The 19,352-nt window shown below is 41.4% G+C and overlaps 1 protein-coding gene across 1 annotated transcript; it reads left to right on the top strand.

Annotated features, from left to right (window-relative positions):
- Positions 1-603: 603 nt before the first annotated feature.
- On the top strand, positions 604-17,446 carry LOC114383896 (protein MAIN-LIKE 1-like). Its single transcript, XM_028343607.1, has 3 exons — positions 604-816; positions 1,077-1,494; positions 17,289-17,446. The coding sequence occupies exons 1-3, from the start codon at positions 604-606 to the stop codon at positions 17,444-17,446; spliced, it is 789 nt and encodes a 262-aa protein (XP_028199408.1).
- Positions 17,447-19,352: the final 1,906 nt, after the last annotated feature.

Raw genomic sequence — 19,352 nt, 5'->3', positions numbered from 1 at the left:
CCCATGTCAAGGGTTGTTGCTTCTTGCACTTCCCAATTGTTTTCTGTACTCTTTCTAGAATTTTTTTGACCTTTCAAATTAATCATTCCAAAAACCAAAAAGAAAATACATTCCAGAGTGTCTATGGAAGTTACGAGAGTGTCTATGGAAGTTTTGACCTTGTCCCAAGCAGCTTTGCATACAAATTCCTTAGTTGCTCTACTATAAAACCCTCCATTTATAGCTGATGATCCTCCAAGAACTCTTCCTCTCAAAGGAAACCCAAGGAACTAAGCCACTAGGAATTGTACGAGGAATGACATATAGTCTGCTTGGTGAATATGGTGCATACCTCTAATATTAACTTCAACTAATATTAACATTAGGTTTGATAGATTTTTAATTGTCTAAAATTTCTAAAAAATACACATTTAAACTAAACTTTTCAAATACATAAATGTAATCCTGACAACTTTGCAAATAAATAATAGACTGAATGACAGCCCTACAGTCAATGAAATCCTGACAACTTGCGTGACTTTGAGCCGATGAAATTTGCATTAGACCAATGAAATTTGAGTGAATGAAATCAGTGATGGAATTTGCGGTATTGATTTGCAGATCATGGTTAGGACCAAAGGATTAGGTCGTGTCTTAGGTCACGTTACTGGCAGAGGAGATTGTGATGATTCTGATGATGCTTCGCAGCGTCAACGGCCTATTGCATTCGCACGGAGGCAGCGAGTACCTGTGACTGTGGCGCACGATGAGCCAGTGCTCCCTACGCCAGATGTAGAGGTTGACGTATTTCCGGATGACCCGATGGCACCAACTGATGTAGAGGACACTAGGGCAGACATTCCTGCAGACACAGGCGCCTAGGCTACTGAGGATGAGCATGAGGGATTTCCGGGTGGTCCGAGCAACCCATCCGTGCTGACCCAGTATGCGGATCACGTTTCTTGCAGCGTATGGACGAGAGAGGTATTTATAATATTTATTTTTAGTTACTTGTTAATTATACTTTATGATTGAAATTAGTTTTCCTTTAAATGATGATTTTAACGAATTTTGTGTTCCTTTATACTTCAATTCAGGAGCGACCTGAGTTGAAGTTATCCTCTCACGGGAGGAAGGTCCATAGTTTAGGCAGGCCTGTCCCTGCCATTGAGGGACTAGTTGCTGGGACAGGACTAAGTCCTTTGATCGTGTGTTCGATAGACACTGGCGATCGGGGACTTTTGTCCTCCTTTGTCGAGCGGTGGCACTGGGAGACGTCTAGTTTCCATCTCCCTGTGGAAAAGGTGATGATCACGCTGGATGATGTCTCGTCGCTTCTGCATCTGCCCGTGGTTGGCGACTTGCACGCCTTTCAGCCCTTGCACGTGGATGATGCGGTTCAGATGCTGGTGGACTTATTGACGGTGTCTACAGAGGCTGCTAGGGCTGAGACAGGGCAACCAATGTTCATATTGTGTATTTGGAGGCCCTTCGTGATCTCAGTTAGACCGAGAGGTATGCCTAGGGAGTAGCTGCGCTGGTGCATATGTACGATCAACTGAACAATGCCTCTATCAGCAGCAGCCGACAGCTTGGCGGTTACATCACACTGTTGCAGGTAACAAATATGTTTTTCATTTGTTGAGGTTCAACAATGTTTAACTTTAAATTTTGTTAGACTTTCATTATTAATGTTTATCATTTTGATGTTACCTCTGTAGTGCTGGATGTCATACCCTAATTTCGTCCGGGGACCTTTGCTTGGTGGCATGCAACTTTTGTTTGGTCCTTGTGAGGTGCTTGGCACCCATCATTAGGCAATTTGTGAAGTTCCGGGACATGCCGGAAATCAAAAGAAGGTATTGATGCACAATCCGTAAGGTTCCGTGACACACCGGAAATCAAAAGGAAGCATCGTTGCACAATTAGTAAGGTTCCGTAACATTCCGTAAGTTAAAAAAAGGGATGATTATGTAATCCGCAAGGTTCCGTAACATTACGGAAAGAAAATAAGTATCGTTGCGAAATCCATAAGTTTCCGTAACTTTACGAAAAAAGAATCTCCAAAAAAGGGCAAGGGGGGTGTATTTAGTAAAAATGGGGGTGCAAATAGCAACCAGGCCCACTTGGGCCCTCCAGAAGGCTGTTGCTTCTGGAGGAAGCAACCCTGCTCCCCTGGGCGAGCTGAGCTTGCCTGGGCGAGCTGGGTGGCAAGTTTCTCCCCCAATTTTCTATAAATAGGGGGAGAAGTGAAGTAGAAAAGGGTTCAACCCCTTAGGCACTTCTCTCTCTTTCGAATTTGCTTAGGAAAATTGTTTCCGTGAAGAAAATCCAAGCCGAGGTGCTTCCGTAACGCTTCCGAGATGTTTCCGTAAGCAAATCCGTGAAGGTTTTCGACCGTTCTTCACCGTTCTTCATTCGTTCTTCGTTCTTCAACGGGTAAGTTTTCGAATCCGAGACTTTCAATTCATTTCTTGTTTTTTTTAAGCTTTCATCTTTATTTCGTTCATTTTTTATTTCTTTTCTTCTGTCTTTAAACGCGCTTTTACCGTTTATTTAAGCCGTTTTCTCACCTAATAAATGATAAAATGAATTTCAACCGATCATTTGTGTTGTAATCTCATTTAATCACTTTTAAAATGAAATCTAAACGATCGTTCACGCTATAACCTCGGTTAAACCAAAAAAAGTAAAATAATCAAAATATCTTGAAAAATAATAATAAAATAATCAAAATATCTTTGAATAAAATAATAAAAAAAAATCAATCAGACGTTTTTCTTTGGAAGTTTCCTTGAATGAATTGATTAATGACCAAAGTGAAACTAAGACTAAAATCAACTCACAAATCAAGTTTTGTCCGAAAAATCACTAAAAACCGTTTTAAGGTCCAACGCCTTAAACGGTCCTCTTTGCTTTTATCGGTTAACATGGACCGTTCAAAAGCATAAAATCAACATGTCACTTTACCGCTTTTGCAAGAATTACGTAGGTCTGATTTCCTCATCGCAATTGAGGATACGTAGGAGCAAAAGCCCCGCTTTTGTCGACCACCCCAAGAGATCGTTAATGGTCCAATGCCTTAACGTTTCTCTCCTTTCAAAAACAAGAGATCGTTAATGGTCCAACGCCTTAACATTTCTCTCCTTTCAAAATCAAAAGACCGTTTAATGGTCCAACACCTTAAATGACCTTTTGTTCAATAAAAACATATTTTGCAAAAAAAGACAAAAACAACTTAACCAAACACTTTGTTCCGAAAGAACTACGTAGGTCTGATTTCCTCATCACAATTGAGGAATATGTAGGAGCAAAGGGAAACACCCTTGTCGACCACAAAAATAGAAAAAATATAAAAAGGGTATAAAGGATATAAGGACATAAAAGGGAACGTAAAAATCAAAGTCATGTTTGCACATTCGATTAAAGGCTGCCGTCCCTTGTGACGGACGTGTGGGGTGCTAATACCTTCCCCGTGCGTAAATACAACTCCCGAGCCTTTCACTTAAAAGTTCGTAGATCGCGTCTTTTCTGGTTTTTCCGACGTTTTCCTCAAATAAACGTTGGTGGCAACTCCGCGCGTATTCCTTTCGTGGAACACGCATCCCGCGAGTCACGCGTCGCCCGCCCGCAAAAGGGCACGTTGCGACAGTTGGCGACTCCACTGGGGACTGTTTTTAGAGAGTTAGGCCATTTAATCTTGTGCAATGTTTTACCATGACTTACCCCTTTGTTGGTTTCCCTTCATTATGTTCTTGTATATATAACTCTTTGATGCTTTTAGTGCATTTTTTGTATCCTTGAGGTAAATATTTATTCATTTGATGCACACAAACACCAACACTATTTGCACACACTGTGAGTTGAAAAAGGGCCTTATACCCGGGTTCATGGGAACATAAGGAGTGGAGGTGAATCTGTGATCATGCTAGGTCTCCGACTTGCTTGATTACAGTGAACCCTCATCTAGAGTTTTCCTCTTTGAAAATATATCGTTGCTAGTAGTCCCTACTGCTACAATATGTTCTTCGAAGGGGATGATACCTCTAGAGACCTTCAAGAGAGATATGACCACCTTGGGAATTACCACTAAAAGCCTTGTTAGCTCCCTCCCATATAGGTCCCTTGAATAGGGGCACGGAGCGGACACGCTGCGTGCCATTTTTCACACTCCCATGCATAATTATCACGTACCCTTTTGCTTATATTTTGTGAATATTGTCGTACTATGTACATCCCCGTATTGTACCTTTCGCATATGCATCATGTGCGGGTTCCGTCTTAATCCCCTCTCTTGGGCAAACCAACGGAGGGTCTGTGTCACCTTCTTAAATACATACGTTGGGCACTTTGCTACCCCAAGACGTTGTATCTAAGAAGGAGACAATTTCCCGGGCTCCCGTATTCATAAATTGCATCCGTGTCATATGCATTCCTTCGTGCATTCATCCATTCCACCCATGATAGATGTCGGAGTTTTGATTCGCACTAGATCTTGTTTCACTTTAGTAAATCATGGGATCAAGTCAAAAGCCTTCGCTTAAAAAGAGGTTTTATCAAGTCAAAATCAAGAGCTTAGAGGTCACCAGTTTACGAAAGTTGGGGCAATTAATGGGTCAACTTCAACGGCAAGCCTTCCGCAAAGCCTATGGTAAGCATTTGGGACCTAGCTAGGGTAGAAGTCTCCATGGAACCAATTGCATCCCTTGCCTAGTATTATGACCAGCCCCTAAGGTGCTTCACATTTGAGGACTTCCAGCTAGTGCCGACTGTGGAAGAGTTTGAAGAAATCCTGGGATGCCCACTGGGAGGAAGGAAGCCATATCTTTTCTTTGGGTTCTATCCCTCCACGACAAGAGTTGCCAAGGTAGTGAAAATCTCAGCACAAGAGTTGGACCGTGTAAAGCAAAACAGAAATGGAGTAGTCGGAGTACCAAGGAAGTGTTTGGAGGAAAGGGCAAAGGCCTTGGAAAATCAAGGCAAATGGGCTTTCGTTTATTGACATCTTGGCGCTTTTGATCTTTGGAGTTGTCCTCTTTCCGAATATGGAAGGGTTAGTGGACCTAGCAGTGATTGACGCTTTCCTCGCCTTTCATCATGGCAAGGAAAGCCCGGTCGTCGCCATTTTGGCCATGTATGACACGTTCGACCGGGGATGTGAAAAGAGCAGCGCAAGAATTGTTTGTTGTGCACCGGCTCTCTATGTGTGGCTGGTTTCACACCTTTTTTCTCCAAGAAGGTAGGCCCGTCTATCCGCTACAAGGTCACTGCTCGTGCGTCGAAAAAGGAAAGGCGAATTGGGACCAACTCTTGGCTAGCATGGAGGGGCGTCTGTTAATTGGTTCCCTCGCTAGAAGGAAGGAAGAATCAGGATTCTATCTTCATGCGAAGGATGTCCAAATGTTCCCTTGATGGGAACAAGGGGTTGTATTAATTATAATCCCGTCCTCGCCATAAGACAGCTTGGCTACCCCATGAGAGCAGTGCCATCAGACGAAAGCATCACGCCTTTCATCGCACGGGGTTTCAGTGACCACAACGCGAGGGTACTCCAAGGAGTTCGCAAGGCATGGGATGCGGCGTGAAGAAAGTACAGAGAGCTTAGGGGAAGCAGTAATGGGATCATCGGCGGCTATCATAAGTGGCTGAGAGTCCGGACACAAGGATTGGATTGGCTCCCAAATCTAAAGACTGTGAGAGACAATGAGGTTAAAGCTTCGGAAGAAAGTGATGAGGTACAAGCCTTAAAGGCAAAGCTTGAAAGAGCCCGGGTAGTCAAAGAGAAGCTCAAGTCCATAGCCATCAAAGTCTGAAGAGAGTATGATGAACTAAGGGATGTCAATATGGCCATCGATGAAGCCTTGGAATGAGAAACCAAGAAGGCTCGAAAGGAAGAACACGACCAAAACAAGTTTTGAGGGGCTTTATAGGGCAGCAATAGTGAGCTCAAGCTCCGAAGAGGTGAAAGGAATCATCACGGGTCAAAGGCATGATCTTGAAGGACGAGCTAAAGGCTTGCCTTAGGTCGAAAAGAAATTTGTCCCAACAGTTAAGCGAGACTGAAGGGAATATGTGGGCCATCATCGATGAGTGCAAAGAGAAGCTAAATCTAGCGGCGACTCACGAGCAAAGGCTAGAGGATGAGTACGCCAAGATATCAGCAGAAAGGGAAGCAAGGGAAAGGGTAATTGATTCATTGCACCAAGAGGCAACAATGTGGATGGACCGATTTGCTCTTACTTTGAACAGGAGTCAAGAACTTCCCCGATTGCTAGCCAAGGCCAAAGCAATGGCGGACACCTACTCCGCCCCCGAGGAGATCCACGGACTTCTCAGCTATTGTCAGTATATGATAGACTTAATGGACCATATGATTAGAAACCGCTAGGAAGTTTGTATTGTCGCTCAGATCTTGACTAGTTATAAACTTTATGAATAAAATGAGTTTATCCCATGTTTTTACTCCAAAAATCAGTGCGAATCAAGTCACTCCCGCATTTTATCTCTAGCATGCATTGTATGTTGGTCTCGTCCTTTGTCACGGGAAGCCGGAAGGTCTATATCACCTTCTTAATTGTACACATGGGGCACTGCGCCCCCAAATGCGCAAGTAAGAAGAGATAATTTTCCGGGCTCTCGTGTCCGTAAAATGCATTCATATCATGCATCGCATAAGCATCTCTTCATAACATCATAATGAACATATCGTTCCTGCATTTGTCCGTTATCATATTCCAGCCTCACATTTTGCATGAGTCATTGCATCATCATGCATATGCGTTCAACATACTTTTTGTTCTACAAACTGCATACCTTTTATTTTCATGTTTGCTCATGCATGAGCCTTGCATTTTCCTCTACAAAACAAAAACAAAATAGGAAGCATGAAAATTCATGATGCATTCTTGGTTGCATATATTCAGTACCATGAGCCAACCATGTTGGGATCATAAACCCGTTTCACTTAAAAACAAAATGAGTGAACATGGTACCTAATGCATAGTTAACTAAGAAAAGATGTTTCTTCGGGCATCTCAATTTGATAATTACATTCTCCATGCATAGTATGCGTATTCCCGAGTCTTTCATCCCTATGAAATGTTGTTGAAGTATTGGCGATCAAAATTGCCATTCCCTGGGTTATGGGGTTGAACCAAGCTCATGCTTTTTCGAAAAAAGTTCATCAAGTCAAGTTGAAGTATGGAAGTAACTATCTTGCAAAAATTGGGGCAAAAGATGAATCGAGTCACATCACTGCTTCGTCTACTGCCAAACATATTTAGGATTGTTGATGTCCTTGTTACTTCCAGTTTCACCTTGACAAAGATGTCATGGACCATGTTGAAAATCTAAATTGATTCAACCCCATATCCTGCGTAAAAATTCGCAATACTTCAACTATACATCATTCGCATACATCCATGCTTTTCATTGGTTGCATTGCTCATTGCATTCTTTCCTTGAAAAAGAAAATAAAAATAAAAAAATAAATAAAATAAAATAAAAATGAACTTAATCGTTATTATCAAAAAAGAAAAAAAACACGCTTTATGGCGCCCCTACCAAACCCGTGCTAGAGCTAGAGTAATGGGTGAAGTAGAGAAGGTGCAAGAGCAGATGAAGGCCGACATGGAGGCCATGAAAGAGCAAATGGCCACAATGATGGAGGCCATAATAAGCATGAAAAAGATAAGGGAAGTCGATATGGTTGCAGTTGCCGCTACCAACGCTGTTGCTAAGGTGAACCCGATGCCCCCATCTGGCCTCAACCAAATGAATCATCCAACCTCAAATATGGTAGGCAAAGATTTGGGAAGTACGGACGACCCCATGATATGCAAATTCAAAATGAGCACGCCTTCCCATCATATGGCTTGCCTCCCAACTATACACCACCCAATGTGGCATACACTCTCAATGAAAATCTCAATAACTCCACTCCGATACTCATTGAGAACCAATAACCTCAATCTGATCAGGCACATATCTCTCAAACCATGGGGGAGACACATGAAATTCCCCACCACAATCTAGCTGACTTCGAGCCTTGGCTCGGATATGCCACTGAAGGGCAAGCAGTTGGTGGTATACCCTTTGAAAACACTTTGGAGGACCCTCAGTTTCGTCCACAACCACAACCATTGCATTTTGCGGTGGGAAGAGCCCCTCCTGCTATGGCCGAAAAGGGAAAGGCGGATCATCTAGAGGAAAGGCTCAGGGCCATTGAAGGAGGTGAAGATTATTCCTTTGCTAACCTAGAAGAGTTGTTCCTAGTACCCAATATCATCACCCCTCCCAAGTTCAAGGTGCTGGACTTTGACAAGTACAAGGGGACTACTTGTCCCAAGAACCATCTAAAGATGTATTGTCAGAAGATGGGGGAATACGCAAAAGATGAGGAATTGCTGATACATTCCTTCCAAGAAAGTCTTACTGGGGTAGTTGTTACCTGGTACACTAACTTGGAATCTTCCAGAGTCCATTCTTGGAAGGACCTAATGGTTGCCTTTGTTAGGCAGTATCAGCACAATTTTGATATGGTTCCGGATAGGATGCAACTACAGAACATTTGCAAAAAGGGGGATGGATCTTTCAAAGAACACGCCCAAAAGGTGGAGGGATCTGGCGGCCCAGGTGGTACCCCCAATGATGGAAAGGGAGACGATGATCGTGATGGTAGACACATTATCGATACTCTACTATGAAAAGATGGTGGGCTACGCACCCTCAAAGCTTTGCGGATTTGGTCTTCGCCAGTGAAAGGATCGAAGTGGATCTGAAAAGAGGCAAATTTAATCATCCTGCTTGGACGAATGAGAAAACTGGGGCAAATAAAGAGGGTGACGATGAGGGAGAAACCCATGCTGTGACTGCCATTCCTGTACGGCCAAGTTTCCCACCAACCCAACAATGTCATTACTCAACCCTTCTCCTTACCTACCGCCCATTTATCCACAAAGGCCATCCCTAAATCAACCACAAAGTCTGTCTACCGCACTTCCAATGACGAACACCACCTTTAGCACAAACCAAAAACACCAACCAAGAAATGAATTTTGCAGCGAGAAAGCCTGTAGAATTCACCCCAATTCCAGTGTCCTATGCTGACTTGCTCCCATATCTACTTGATAATTCAATGGTAGCCATAACCCTAGCCAAGGTTCATCAACCTCCATTTCTCCGAGAATACGACTCAAACACAACGTGTGCTTGTCACGGAGAAGCCCCGGGGCGTTCCATTGAGCATTGTAGGGCTCTGAAGCGTAAGGTGCAAGGTCTAATTGATGCAGGCTGGCTGAAATTTGAGGAGAATTGCGTGTAAATTCTGACATTGACAAGAGATGCCACACATGGGGCAATTTTGAAGGCTGTTGTTAGGTGTCTCTAATGACTCATCAGGATTTCCAAGTTTATGCCATTATTGTAAACCACAGTTACAATGTTAAATGAAATGGATAAAGTTGATATCTTTGTCCCTCATCCTCTCACAAACGCATGTTTGCTTATTCAACTTTCACTGGAATGTGGGTGCAAGCCATTGGTCTGTTTGCTCAAGTGACCTGCGCTCCTGAGTGTTGACTTCTAAGACTGTTCAATCAGAGATTACTCGTCTTGCACGTTGGTGGGGGTGCCGTAAAACAACGAGTAAAGTTCAAAACAAATAAGTTTCAAAATAAAAAATAAAAAGGCATTTGATTGACTGTGTTTTCAAGTAAAAATATAGACGTTCATGTGACCTCATTTTGTCTTTTTAGAGAGAAGTGAGTTATCAAGAATAGGATGTTGGACAAATGGCCTCAGTTACCTTAAGAAAAAGGGGGGTTGAATTAAGATGCAAAGACTATTCCCCAATTGAACTATCACTATTTCTTTTTGGATTAACAATGCACCCTTAACATGAATTACTCAAAAGACAATTCAAAATAAACTTTTTTAAAGCAAAAGATAAATAGCAATAAATAAAAGAAGTTTAAAGGAAGAGAGGAATGAAAACTTGATTTATACTGGTTCGGCCACTTCCCGCGCCTACGTCCAGTCCTCAAGCAACCCACTTGAGATTTTCCACTCTCTTTGTAAAACTCCTTTTACAAAGTCTGAACCACACAGGGACAACCCTTCCCTTGTGTTCAGGAATCCTCTACAACAAGAGACCCACGATCTTTTAATCCCTTTTCAGAAATAAGAAGAAGAAATCTCTCTTAAAAAAGATAGATTGTACAATGAAGATCAATCAAAATTCCTTATTGAATATGCAAGTGGTTGACCAAGGAATCTTTTTGAGAGGATAAGACATTTCAGTTCAGAAAAACTCTTAATCTTTTGAGAGGATAAAACTTTTTGGGCAATGAAAACTCTCTTTAAATTCGTGTTTCCAAGTCACCTTTGATGGCCATTCATAAACCATTTGAATAGATGTGACTCTTGGAAATTATTTTCTGAAAATCTCCTATGGTAATCGATTACAAGACTTGTGTAATCGATCACAGGCTTTAAAATTTGAATAAACTGCTGGTAATCAATTACCATCCATGTGTAATCGATCACACATTATAAATTTTGAATTCAAATTTCTAGTGACTGTTATAAACATTTTCAGCTGCTGGTAATTGATTACCAGAGAGTAAATCTCAATTTAAATTGATTTAGATAGAAGTCTTTGGCCAAACCTTTTGCTTTTTCAATTTGGAAACTTCTTCCTAAGATTCTAGAGATCAACTTGATCATATATCTTGATTTTCTTGGATTCTTGTCTTGAATAAAACTTGGAAGCACTTGATCCTTTGGCATCATCAAAACATCAAAACATCTTGCTTCTACATAGGAGTCATTTGACTTAATCCATCAAAAAATCCTTCAACTATTTCTCATCCTTGGAAAATTCTTTTTGCAAGAATCAACTGCTTCTTTCATTCTTCCTCACTACGAGGCTATGAAAACAAGACAACAATTGGTACCTCAAAGCCTTACACTGGGGCAATGAAGGGCATCGTGCATGAGCCTCAAGTGAACCTAGGGGCAGATTAGAAGTTCTCACCCAATAGGTTCCCTCCTACAAGGTCATGACGAAAGACAACGATTGGTACCTCAAAGTCTTACACTGGGGCAATGAGGGGCACCGTGCATGAACCTCAAGTAAACATAGGGGCCGATCAAAAGTTCTCACCCATCGATGTTTTTAACAAAAAAGGGGGGACAAACCCTAGGATTTCAATGGATTGATTAAACATCAAACGACTCCATTACCGTCACTCCAAAATGGTCAAGTGACTAAATCAAACAGAACACACACTCTGAGGGAGTTCTCGGAGAGATTTGCAAAAGATAGGATAAGGTTGCATGGACTATCATCTCTTTCAAAAGGACAGTCAATTTGTGTTTTCCAAAAAAAAAAAAATCAAATCAAAATCAAAATCACAAAATAGGGAAAAAATGTCATGAACATTGTACAACTTTCCATTACATTGCATTGTTTCATATGAAGTCCGCATTTACCAAATTTCACGACCAAGGTTGCATGCATCTGCATCCCTAAAAATCATGTTAACTGTATAGATTTCCTACATCTAATGTCCAAATCTTGTGGATTTGGGATGACCGACCCTCTCGATGAGTCGATCTCTTGCTTTCTCATAAGGGTGGACCCTTGGGTACTTGTACCTATCGCCTTTAGAGGACTACACATCCTCGCCATCAGAGGACTGCATGTCCTCACCTTCGTAGGGCTACACGCCCTCACCTTTAGAGGACCACACGTCCTCACCTTCAGAGGGCTACACGCCCTCGCCATCAAAGGACTGCATGTCCTCACCTTCGTAGGGCTACACGCCCTCACCTTTAGAGGACTACACGTCCTTGCCAACAGAGGGCTGCACGCCCTCACCTTGAGAGGACTACACGTCCTCGCCAACAGAGGGCTGGACGCCCTCACCTCCAGAGGACTACACATCCTCGCCTTGAGAGGGTTGCATGCCCTCACCTTTAGAGGGCTATGTGTCCTCATTTTCAGTGTGCTCCACATCCACACCTTAAGAGAATTTAAGGTCCTTTGTCCTTAAATGCTTAACCGAGACTCGCGCTCTCGGTTAAGGGGCTAGTAGTTTCCTTTTATCAGTTTCTGGGCCACCCCCTAATATTGGAGGGCGACCAACTGTGCAAGCACAACCAGAGAGGGAGGCTATCACGCAACTACTATGCATACCGGGGCAAGATTTCACCCGTGCCGCTGCAAAGAGACGAGTGTGGATCATGCGCACCAACATGACCACTCTTACACAGATATAGATGACATTGCTACTTAGCAACATTCTGCCCAGCGACCGCAATGCCAATCTCCCCCTGCAAAAGTATCAGTTGGTCTGTGTCGTCCCGACATGGGTAAGTATGCATATGGTTCAACTGATTTCTGATACCATCTATTGTTTGCAGGGATCGCACCCACAGAGACACCCAGTGGACCTGAAGAAGTCCAACAGGGCCCTGGGGTTTCCAGCTCTGGTTACGGGCCTCTGTCGGCCCTACAGGGCGCCCGTTCCCCCCAGCAAGTTCATGTCGTCGTGGCATAGGTAAGTATGCACCTCCCCCAACTGATTTCTGATGTCATCTATTATTTGCAGGGATTGTGCCTGCAGGACACCTAGTGGACCCGAAGAAGGCCAACAGGGTCTTGGAGTTGCCAGCTCTAAATACGGGTCTCTGTCAGTTCTAGGGAGTGCCTGTCGCCCCCAGCAAGGTCATCAGGCCCCCCTACCAATCGAGCTTTCATCAAGAAGTACTGCGCCCCCAGGCAGGCGCAGGGCGAAACACCACATCAGCATTGGGATGGCCGGTAGCAGGCAATAGACACACCGCCACCACCTCTAGAGTTCACCTCAGCTCATCCATAAAAAGGTTAGAGCGTTGCCTACGACACATGGCCGACCCATAGGCGACCAAGTCCAAAGCCAAAGGTAAGCAAAGTACTAGGTCAGTGACCGACAAGTCATAAGGCGTCCAGCTCAAGACGTTAAAGAAGCGCTACTAGGAGGCAACCTAGTAACTTTTAAATTTCTGCTTGCTATTTGATCACCTTTTGTTTCTCAAGTCATATTGGGACACACCTAGTTGCTCATGATCCTAAGAATTTAAATAAAACGAGCATAAGCTCGGAAGGTAGTCATACCTCACAAATATATGTATGCGTGTTTAGGTAGTGAAAAATACCTTAGATATGCATGTATGTAATTTAGGTAGCAAACAACTACCTCACAAAATATATATGTATGTTTAGGTAGCAAGATACCTTAGATATGCATGTATGTAGCAAAAAGATACCCCGCAAAATATATATATGTATGTTTAGGTAGCAAGATACCTTGGATATGCATCTATATAGCAAAAATACCTCACAAAAATATACACATGTTTAGGTAGCAAAAAACCTCATGAAAAAAAAGGAAGGAAAAAAGAAAAAAAAACAAAAAAATGAACAAGAAAAAGAAATAAACAAACAAATAAAAAAAAAGAGAGAAAAAAGAAAAATAAGTTGTGTAGCTGAAAAACCAACATGCTTTTGAAAAGAGATGACTTCCAACTTTTCTTTAAAGAAAAATTCGCTGATCATAGCTAGTTTTTGGAAAAAAAAAATGTGTGTACACCTGAAGGGTGAATCCTGTGAAATTTTCCCGAGTACCCAAGATGGACTCGGATGAATGCACAAATTGATAAAAGAACATATTTTGGAAACATTGGGTTGATTTAAAATAGAGGAAATGAATCCTGAGCCCTAGCATCACATGACCATAAAAATTTTGAGTGTCCACATAGGTGCATGCATGACCAGTTTTGCATAAAATTTCCAAATCATCATTTTTGCATTTGTGTCATGGAAATAATGTGGGGCATCCCTTTTATCCTTGAACCAAACCAAACCCTGACATGTATCATGTCTAGCCATTCTACAAGCCTTGAGCCAAAATCCTGACTCACCATAAACCTTGACCCAGGGTGAGAATGTCAATCCTTACCCTCGGAAGCAAAAAAGAAAAGAAGGAAAATTTCCAATCAAAGAGAAAGCAAAAAGAAAAGAAAGGAAATTCCCAATCAAAGAGTGGGAGAAAGCAAAAAGAAAAGAAAGAAAATTCCCAATCAAAGAATGGGAGAAAGTAAAAAAAAAAAAAAAAAAAAAGAAGAAGAAGAAGGAAAGAAAGCTCCTGATCAAGGATCGAAAGAAAACAGAAGAAATGTGCATAAAGGTCTTTGGACCGGACAATATCTGAACAATACAGAATTTTCACCAAATGAACAAAAAGAAGGAAAGGAAACCACGACCTAAAGTGGTCTTCTCCCTTTGATTGCCAACCAACATCTTGTGCGCTAGCGACTTTTTCGCGCCGCACTAAACCAAAACAGAAAAGGAAAAAGCCAAAAAAAAATCAAAAGCCGAAAAACCCACCAAAAGAACCCGTTTCCAAGGGAAGTCCTATTGATCCATGATCACGCATGTAATCTTTGATTTGATAGGAAATGATTTGTGAAATCAAGTCATGACATATCTATGGTTCGGAATTAGGATAAAACACTTACCTGTGCGAGATTGATACACTTTGAGTGGATTTCTTCTATTTTTGTTGAACCCAGTGTTTCCTCTAAATGGTCATTTAGAAACGAAATGCTAAACATCCAAAATCTCATTTATGGTTATGGGGGGGTTTCATCAGCAGACTCTCCTTCCCCGGTAGACGCATTGTTTTTTCACTCAAAAAAGCATATGCTGCTCTAATCAGTTGGAATATTTGTCTCTTTACTAAAGCATGTTTGCATTTTAATGGAGAAAACACCGAGACTTTTTCAAGTCTCACAAGTTATCCAGAACTATGTAGGTCTGAGTTCCTCATTGGAGGATACGTAGGAGCAAGAGCCTCGCTTTTGTTGACGACACCACCTTTTGTTGCCATGACCCAAGAGCTGGTAGCCCGCAGAGGCACCTTACGGTTATCCGCACCTCGTCATTCAGTGACCCCAAGTGTGATTGACGAGCAGAGGCCAATGTGGTCATCTGCGCCCTTTCCGAAGGTGTCAGCATCTTCCGGTGGAGACTTTTTCAAGTCTCACAAAGTTATCCAGAACTACGTAGGTCTGAGTTCCTCATTGGAGGATACGTAGGAGCAAGAGCCTCGCTTTTGTCGGCCATTTTCACAAGTTCTGTCATGATGACTTTTGAGTCACGCTGACATGCGGAGATACCTGAGTGGTTATCCGTATAAATTCTTTTTTGCTATCTGTAAGACGAAAAGCCTGATAGCACGCAGAGACTAACGTCGTCTCCTGCGCCCTTCGTCAATCGCGGCCGACAAGCCCGTTGACACGCGGAGATTTACGTCATCTTCCGTGCTCACAAGTTCTGTCATGCTGACTTTTGAGTCATGCTGACGGGCGGAAATACCCGAGTGGTTATCCGTATAAATTCCTTTTTGCTATCTATAAGACGAAAAGCCTGATAGCACGCAGAGACTAACGTCGTCTCCTGCGCCCTTCGTCAATCGCGGCCGACAAGCCCGTTGACACGCGGAGATTTCCTAAGTCAAAAAAGGGGATGATTATGTAATCCGCAAGGTTTCGTAACATTACGGAAAGAAAACAAGTATCGTTGCGAAATCCGTAAGTTTCCGTAACTTTACGAAAAAAGAATCTCAAAAAAAGGGCAAGGGGGTGTATTTAGTAAAAATGGGGGTGCAAATAGCAACCAGACCCACTTGGGCCCTCCAGAAGATTCCTCGAGAAGGTTGTTGCTTCTGGAGGAAGCAACCTTGCTCGCCTGGGCGAGCTGGGTGGCAAGCTTCTCCCCCAATTTTCTATAAATAGGGGAGAAGTGAAGTAGAAAAGGGTTCAGCCCCTTAAGCACTTCTCTCTCTTTCGAATTTGCTTAGGAAAATTGTTTCCGTGAAGAAAATCCAAGCCGAGGTGCTTCCGTAACGCTTCCGAGATGTTTCCGTAAGCAAATCCGTGAAGGTTTTTGACCGTTCTTCACCGTTCTTCATCCGTTCTTCGTTCTTCAACGGGTAAGTTTTCGAATCCGAGACTTTCAATTCATTTCTTGTTTTTTTTAAGCTTTCATCTTTATTTCGTTCATTTTCGATTTCTTTTCTTCTGTCTTTAAACGCGCTTTTACCGTTTATTTAAGCCGTTTTCTCACCTAATAAATGATAAAATGAATTTCAATCGATCATTTGTGTTGTAATCTCATTTAATCACTTTTCAAACGAAATCTAACCGATCGTTCACGCTATAACCTCGGTTAAACCAAAAAAAGTAAAATAATAATAAAACAATCAAAATATCTTGAAAAATAATAATAAAATAATCAAAATATCTTTGAATAAAATAATAAAAAAAAATCAATCGGACGTTTTTCTTTGGAAGTTTCCTTGAATGAATTGATTAATGACCAAAGTGAAACTAAGACTAAAATCAACTCACAAATCAAGTTTTGTCCGAAAAATCACTAAAAACCGTTTTAAGGTCCAACGCCTTAAACGGTCCTCTTTGCTTTTATCGGTTAACATGGACCGTTCAAAAGCATAAAATCAACATGTGACTTTACCGCTTTTGCAAGAACTACGTAGGTCTGATTTCCTCATCGCAATTGAGGATACGTAGGAGCAAAAGCCCCGCTTTTGTCGACCACCCCAAGAGATCGTTAATGGTCCAATGCCTTAACGTTTCTCTCCTTTCAAAAACAAGAGATCGTTAATGGTCCAACGCCTTAACGTTTCTCTCCTTTCAAAATCAAAAGACCGTTTAATGGTCCAACACCTTAAATGACCTTTTGTTCAATAAAAACATATTTTGCAAAAAAAGACAAAAACAACTTAACCAAACACTTTGTTCCGAAAGAACTACGTAGGTTTGATTTCCTCATCACAATTGAGGAATACGTAGGAGCAAAGGGAAATACCCTTGTCGACCACAAAAATAGAAAAAATATAAAAAGGGTATAAAGGATATAAGGACATAAAATGGAACGTAAAAATCAAAGTCATGTTTGCACATTCGATTAAAGGCTGCCGTCCCTTGTGACGGATGTGTAGGGTGCTAATACCTTCCCCATGCGTAAATACAACTCCCGAGCCTTTCACTTAAAAGTTCGTAGATCGCGTCTTTTCCGGTTTTTTCGACGTTTTCCTCAAATAAACGTTGGTGGCGACTCCGCGCGTATTCCTTTCGTGGAACACGCATCCCGCGAGTCACGCGTCGCCCGCCCGCAAAAGGGCACGTTGCGACACTGGATATACGAGCACTTTCCTTCAATCATGAAGTCCACTGCTGATCAGGCTACGACGAGGATTCACCGCGTGCCTGTAGGTGGATTGCTACGAAGAAGACCGTGAAGAATATACATACACCGACGTACAGGGAGCGCCTGGACCGACTCCGGATGTCTGTTGGATCCCATATGGGGAGCACCGACCGGTCCGGGACTTCCATATGATTTCATGCTATTCTGGTCTCCTACGCTAGGGGCCCATTGTTGTGTATTACTGACCAGAGAGGGTCATGCGACAGTTTGGATACACCCAAACTATTCCTGCTCCGCCTGTCGATTCATGGGTGTCGTATGATGATATACACGATAGGTGGATGTACTATTCGGATCATATGATTCCAGGAGGTGAGGTGTGTGTTGTGCCAGGTCAGTGTGCCAGCGACTACATGGACTGGTTCTTCCGCATTTCGTATCCTTTCATGACCCCAGGCCAGGCATCAGATCCTTTGCCAGATGGTCTTGCTCCGCAGCCCCGAGTCGTCCCTCGGGCCCTAGAGACAGATATCCCTCACGTGTCGGAGCCAGGAGCACCGTCGACATATGCGAGGCCCGCTGTGGTGGAGCCTAGACATGCAGTGGTAAGTAATACTAATAATTTACGTCATTTACGTCATTTACGTCAATATTTTCATAATAATTTGTGTAATCTATTTGTTATGTATTTAACAGGAAGTTTGCCATGTGATTGCTAAGAGGTTGGAGCGCCATCTGAGCCTAGGGGTGGTCACGCCAGGCTCATCGACACATGAGGTGATCGAAGAATGTCTCAGGATGGCTAGGAGTGTCACACAGGACCAACTAGTATATGTTAGGTCTCGACGCAGGCGGCGCACGGATCAGGCGTTGTTTATTTACATATTTTATATTGATATTCGATGTATATATAGATATTGTACTTGAACCCATTTCATTAGTAATGTTGGTTTTATTTATTTCCATTAGTAATGTTAGTTTTATTTATTTCCATTGATTGTGTATTCCCTTTGCCAAATCTAGCTTATAAAATTTTATAATTTTATTCTATCAAATTAAAAAAATGTTTATTTTTAATTTCTCTCCTCATATAAAAATTCGTATTTATATTTTATAATTTTATAATTAATGTAACATTTATATTTTATTTTAAGAGACTAAAAAATAAAATCTTCTAATTTGAGAGACTAAAAAATAAAACTTTCTCATTTAAAGCATTATACGTCAAATCATAACAAGTCTACATCTTATTCACACTCTTCATTCAAAATTATACAATTATTTTGTTATTTTATTCACTACTTTGTCGGGACTCAAATAAGTCAATGGATTCTGTCCACATAAATTGAAATTGCATAATATAATAGTCTTGAGCCCCCATGTCCCTGTACGTACTTAAAGAAAATTGATGGGGAAAAAAACTTTTAAATTAAAATTTAGAAATTACTTTTGCTCATAATTTGTCTTTAGTTGTGGTGTACGGAATCTTATAGACATATATAATACTAAAATACTACTAACTTTTATAGGTAATAATATATATATTTTCAGAAAAAAAATAATTAAAGGTAATAATATATAATTAAGTCTTTTACAAGAAGAAAAAAAAATGTATTTTACTGGTTGTACTTGTTTTAAACGTGTCAAAAAAGAACATTGGATTCAATCCTTGATTTTGTGGGCAAAGTCAAAAAATAAAATTTAACGTTTTAAAGTCTGTCATAAATCTAATTAATTTGTTAGATAAAATAGAGAGAGAAAAATGAAAATGACTTTAACGAATTGCCTCCTTTTTTCTTTTTTTCTTATTAGGTGTCAAATATATTTATGATTTACACAAATTACGTTTGTATGGTAAAAATTAGTGATCACAAATACCGAATCGATGAATCTTATATTTTGTCGAACAAAAAAAAAACAAATACCAAATCAAATGTGTAGATTAATTAGTGTAAATCGTAAAATTGCTTCAGTTAAATTAATAGTTGAGTTTAAATCTGGACCAACAAACGAAAATTCATGATTACACATTAACATTGTGTTAACATCAGCATCATTTTTCAGTTGTATACATTGAAACTAAAATTGATTACCTACA

Source organism: Glycine soja, chromosome 14 (genome assembly GCF_004193775.1).
Source record: "Glycine soja cultivar W05 chromosome 14, ASM419377v2, whole genome shotgun sequence".
NCBI classification, from domain to species: Eukaryota; Viridiplantae; Streptophyta; class Magnoliopsida; order Fabales; family Fabaceae; genus Glycine; species Glycine soja.
The sequence above is the reverse complement of the archived record's forward strand: the minus strand, read 5'-3'. Positions and strand labels throughout refer to the sequence as shown.

Bases quoted from the DNA above. Each gene is read 5' to 3' on its own strand.
- LOC114383896 (XM_028343607.1), top strand. From the start codon at position 604: ATGGTTAGGACCAAAGGATTAGGTCGTGTCTTAGGTCACGTTACTGGC. The intron at 817-1,076 runs GTAGAGGACACT...ACTTCAATTCAG, and splicing joins ACCCGATGGCACCAACTGAT to GAGCGACCTGAGTTGAAGTT. The intron at 1,495-17,288 runs GTATGCCTAGGG...ACTGCTGATCAG, and splicing joins GATCTCAGTTAGACCGAGAG to GCTACGACGAGGATTCACCG.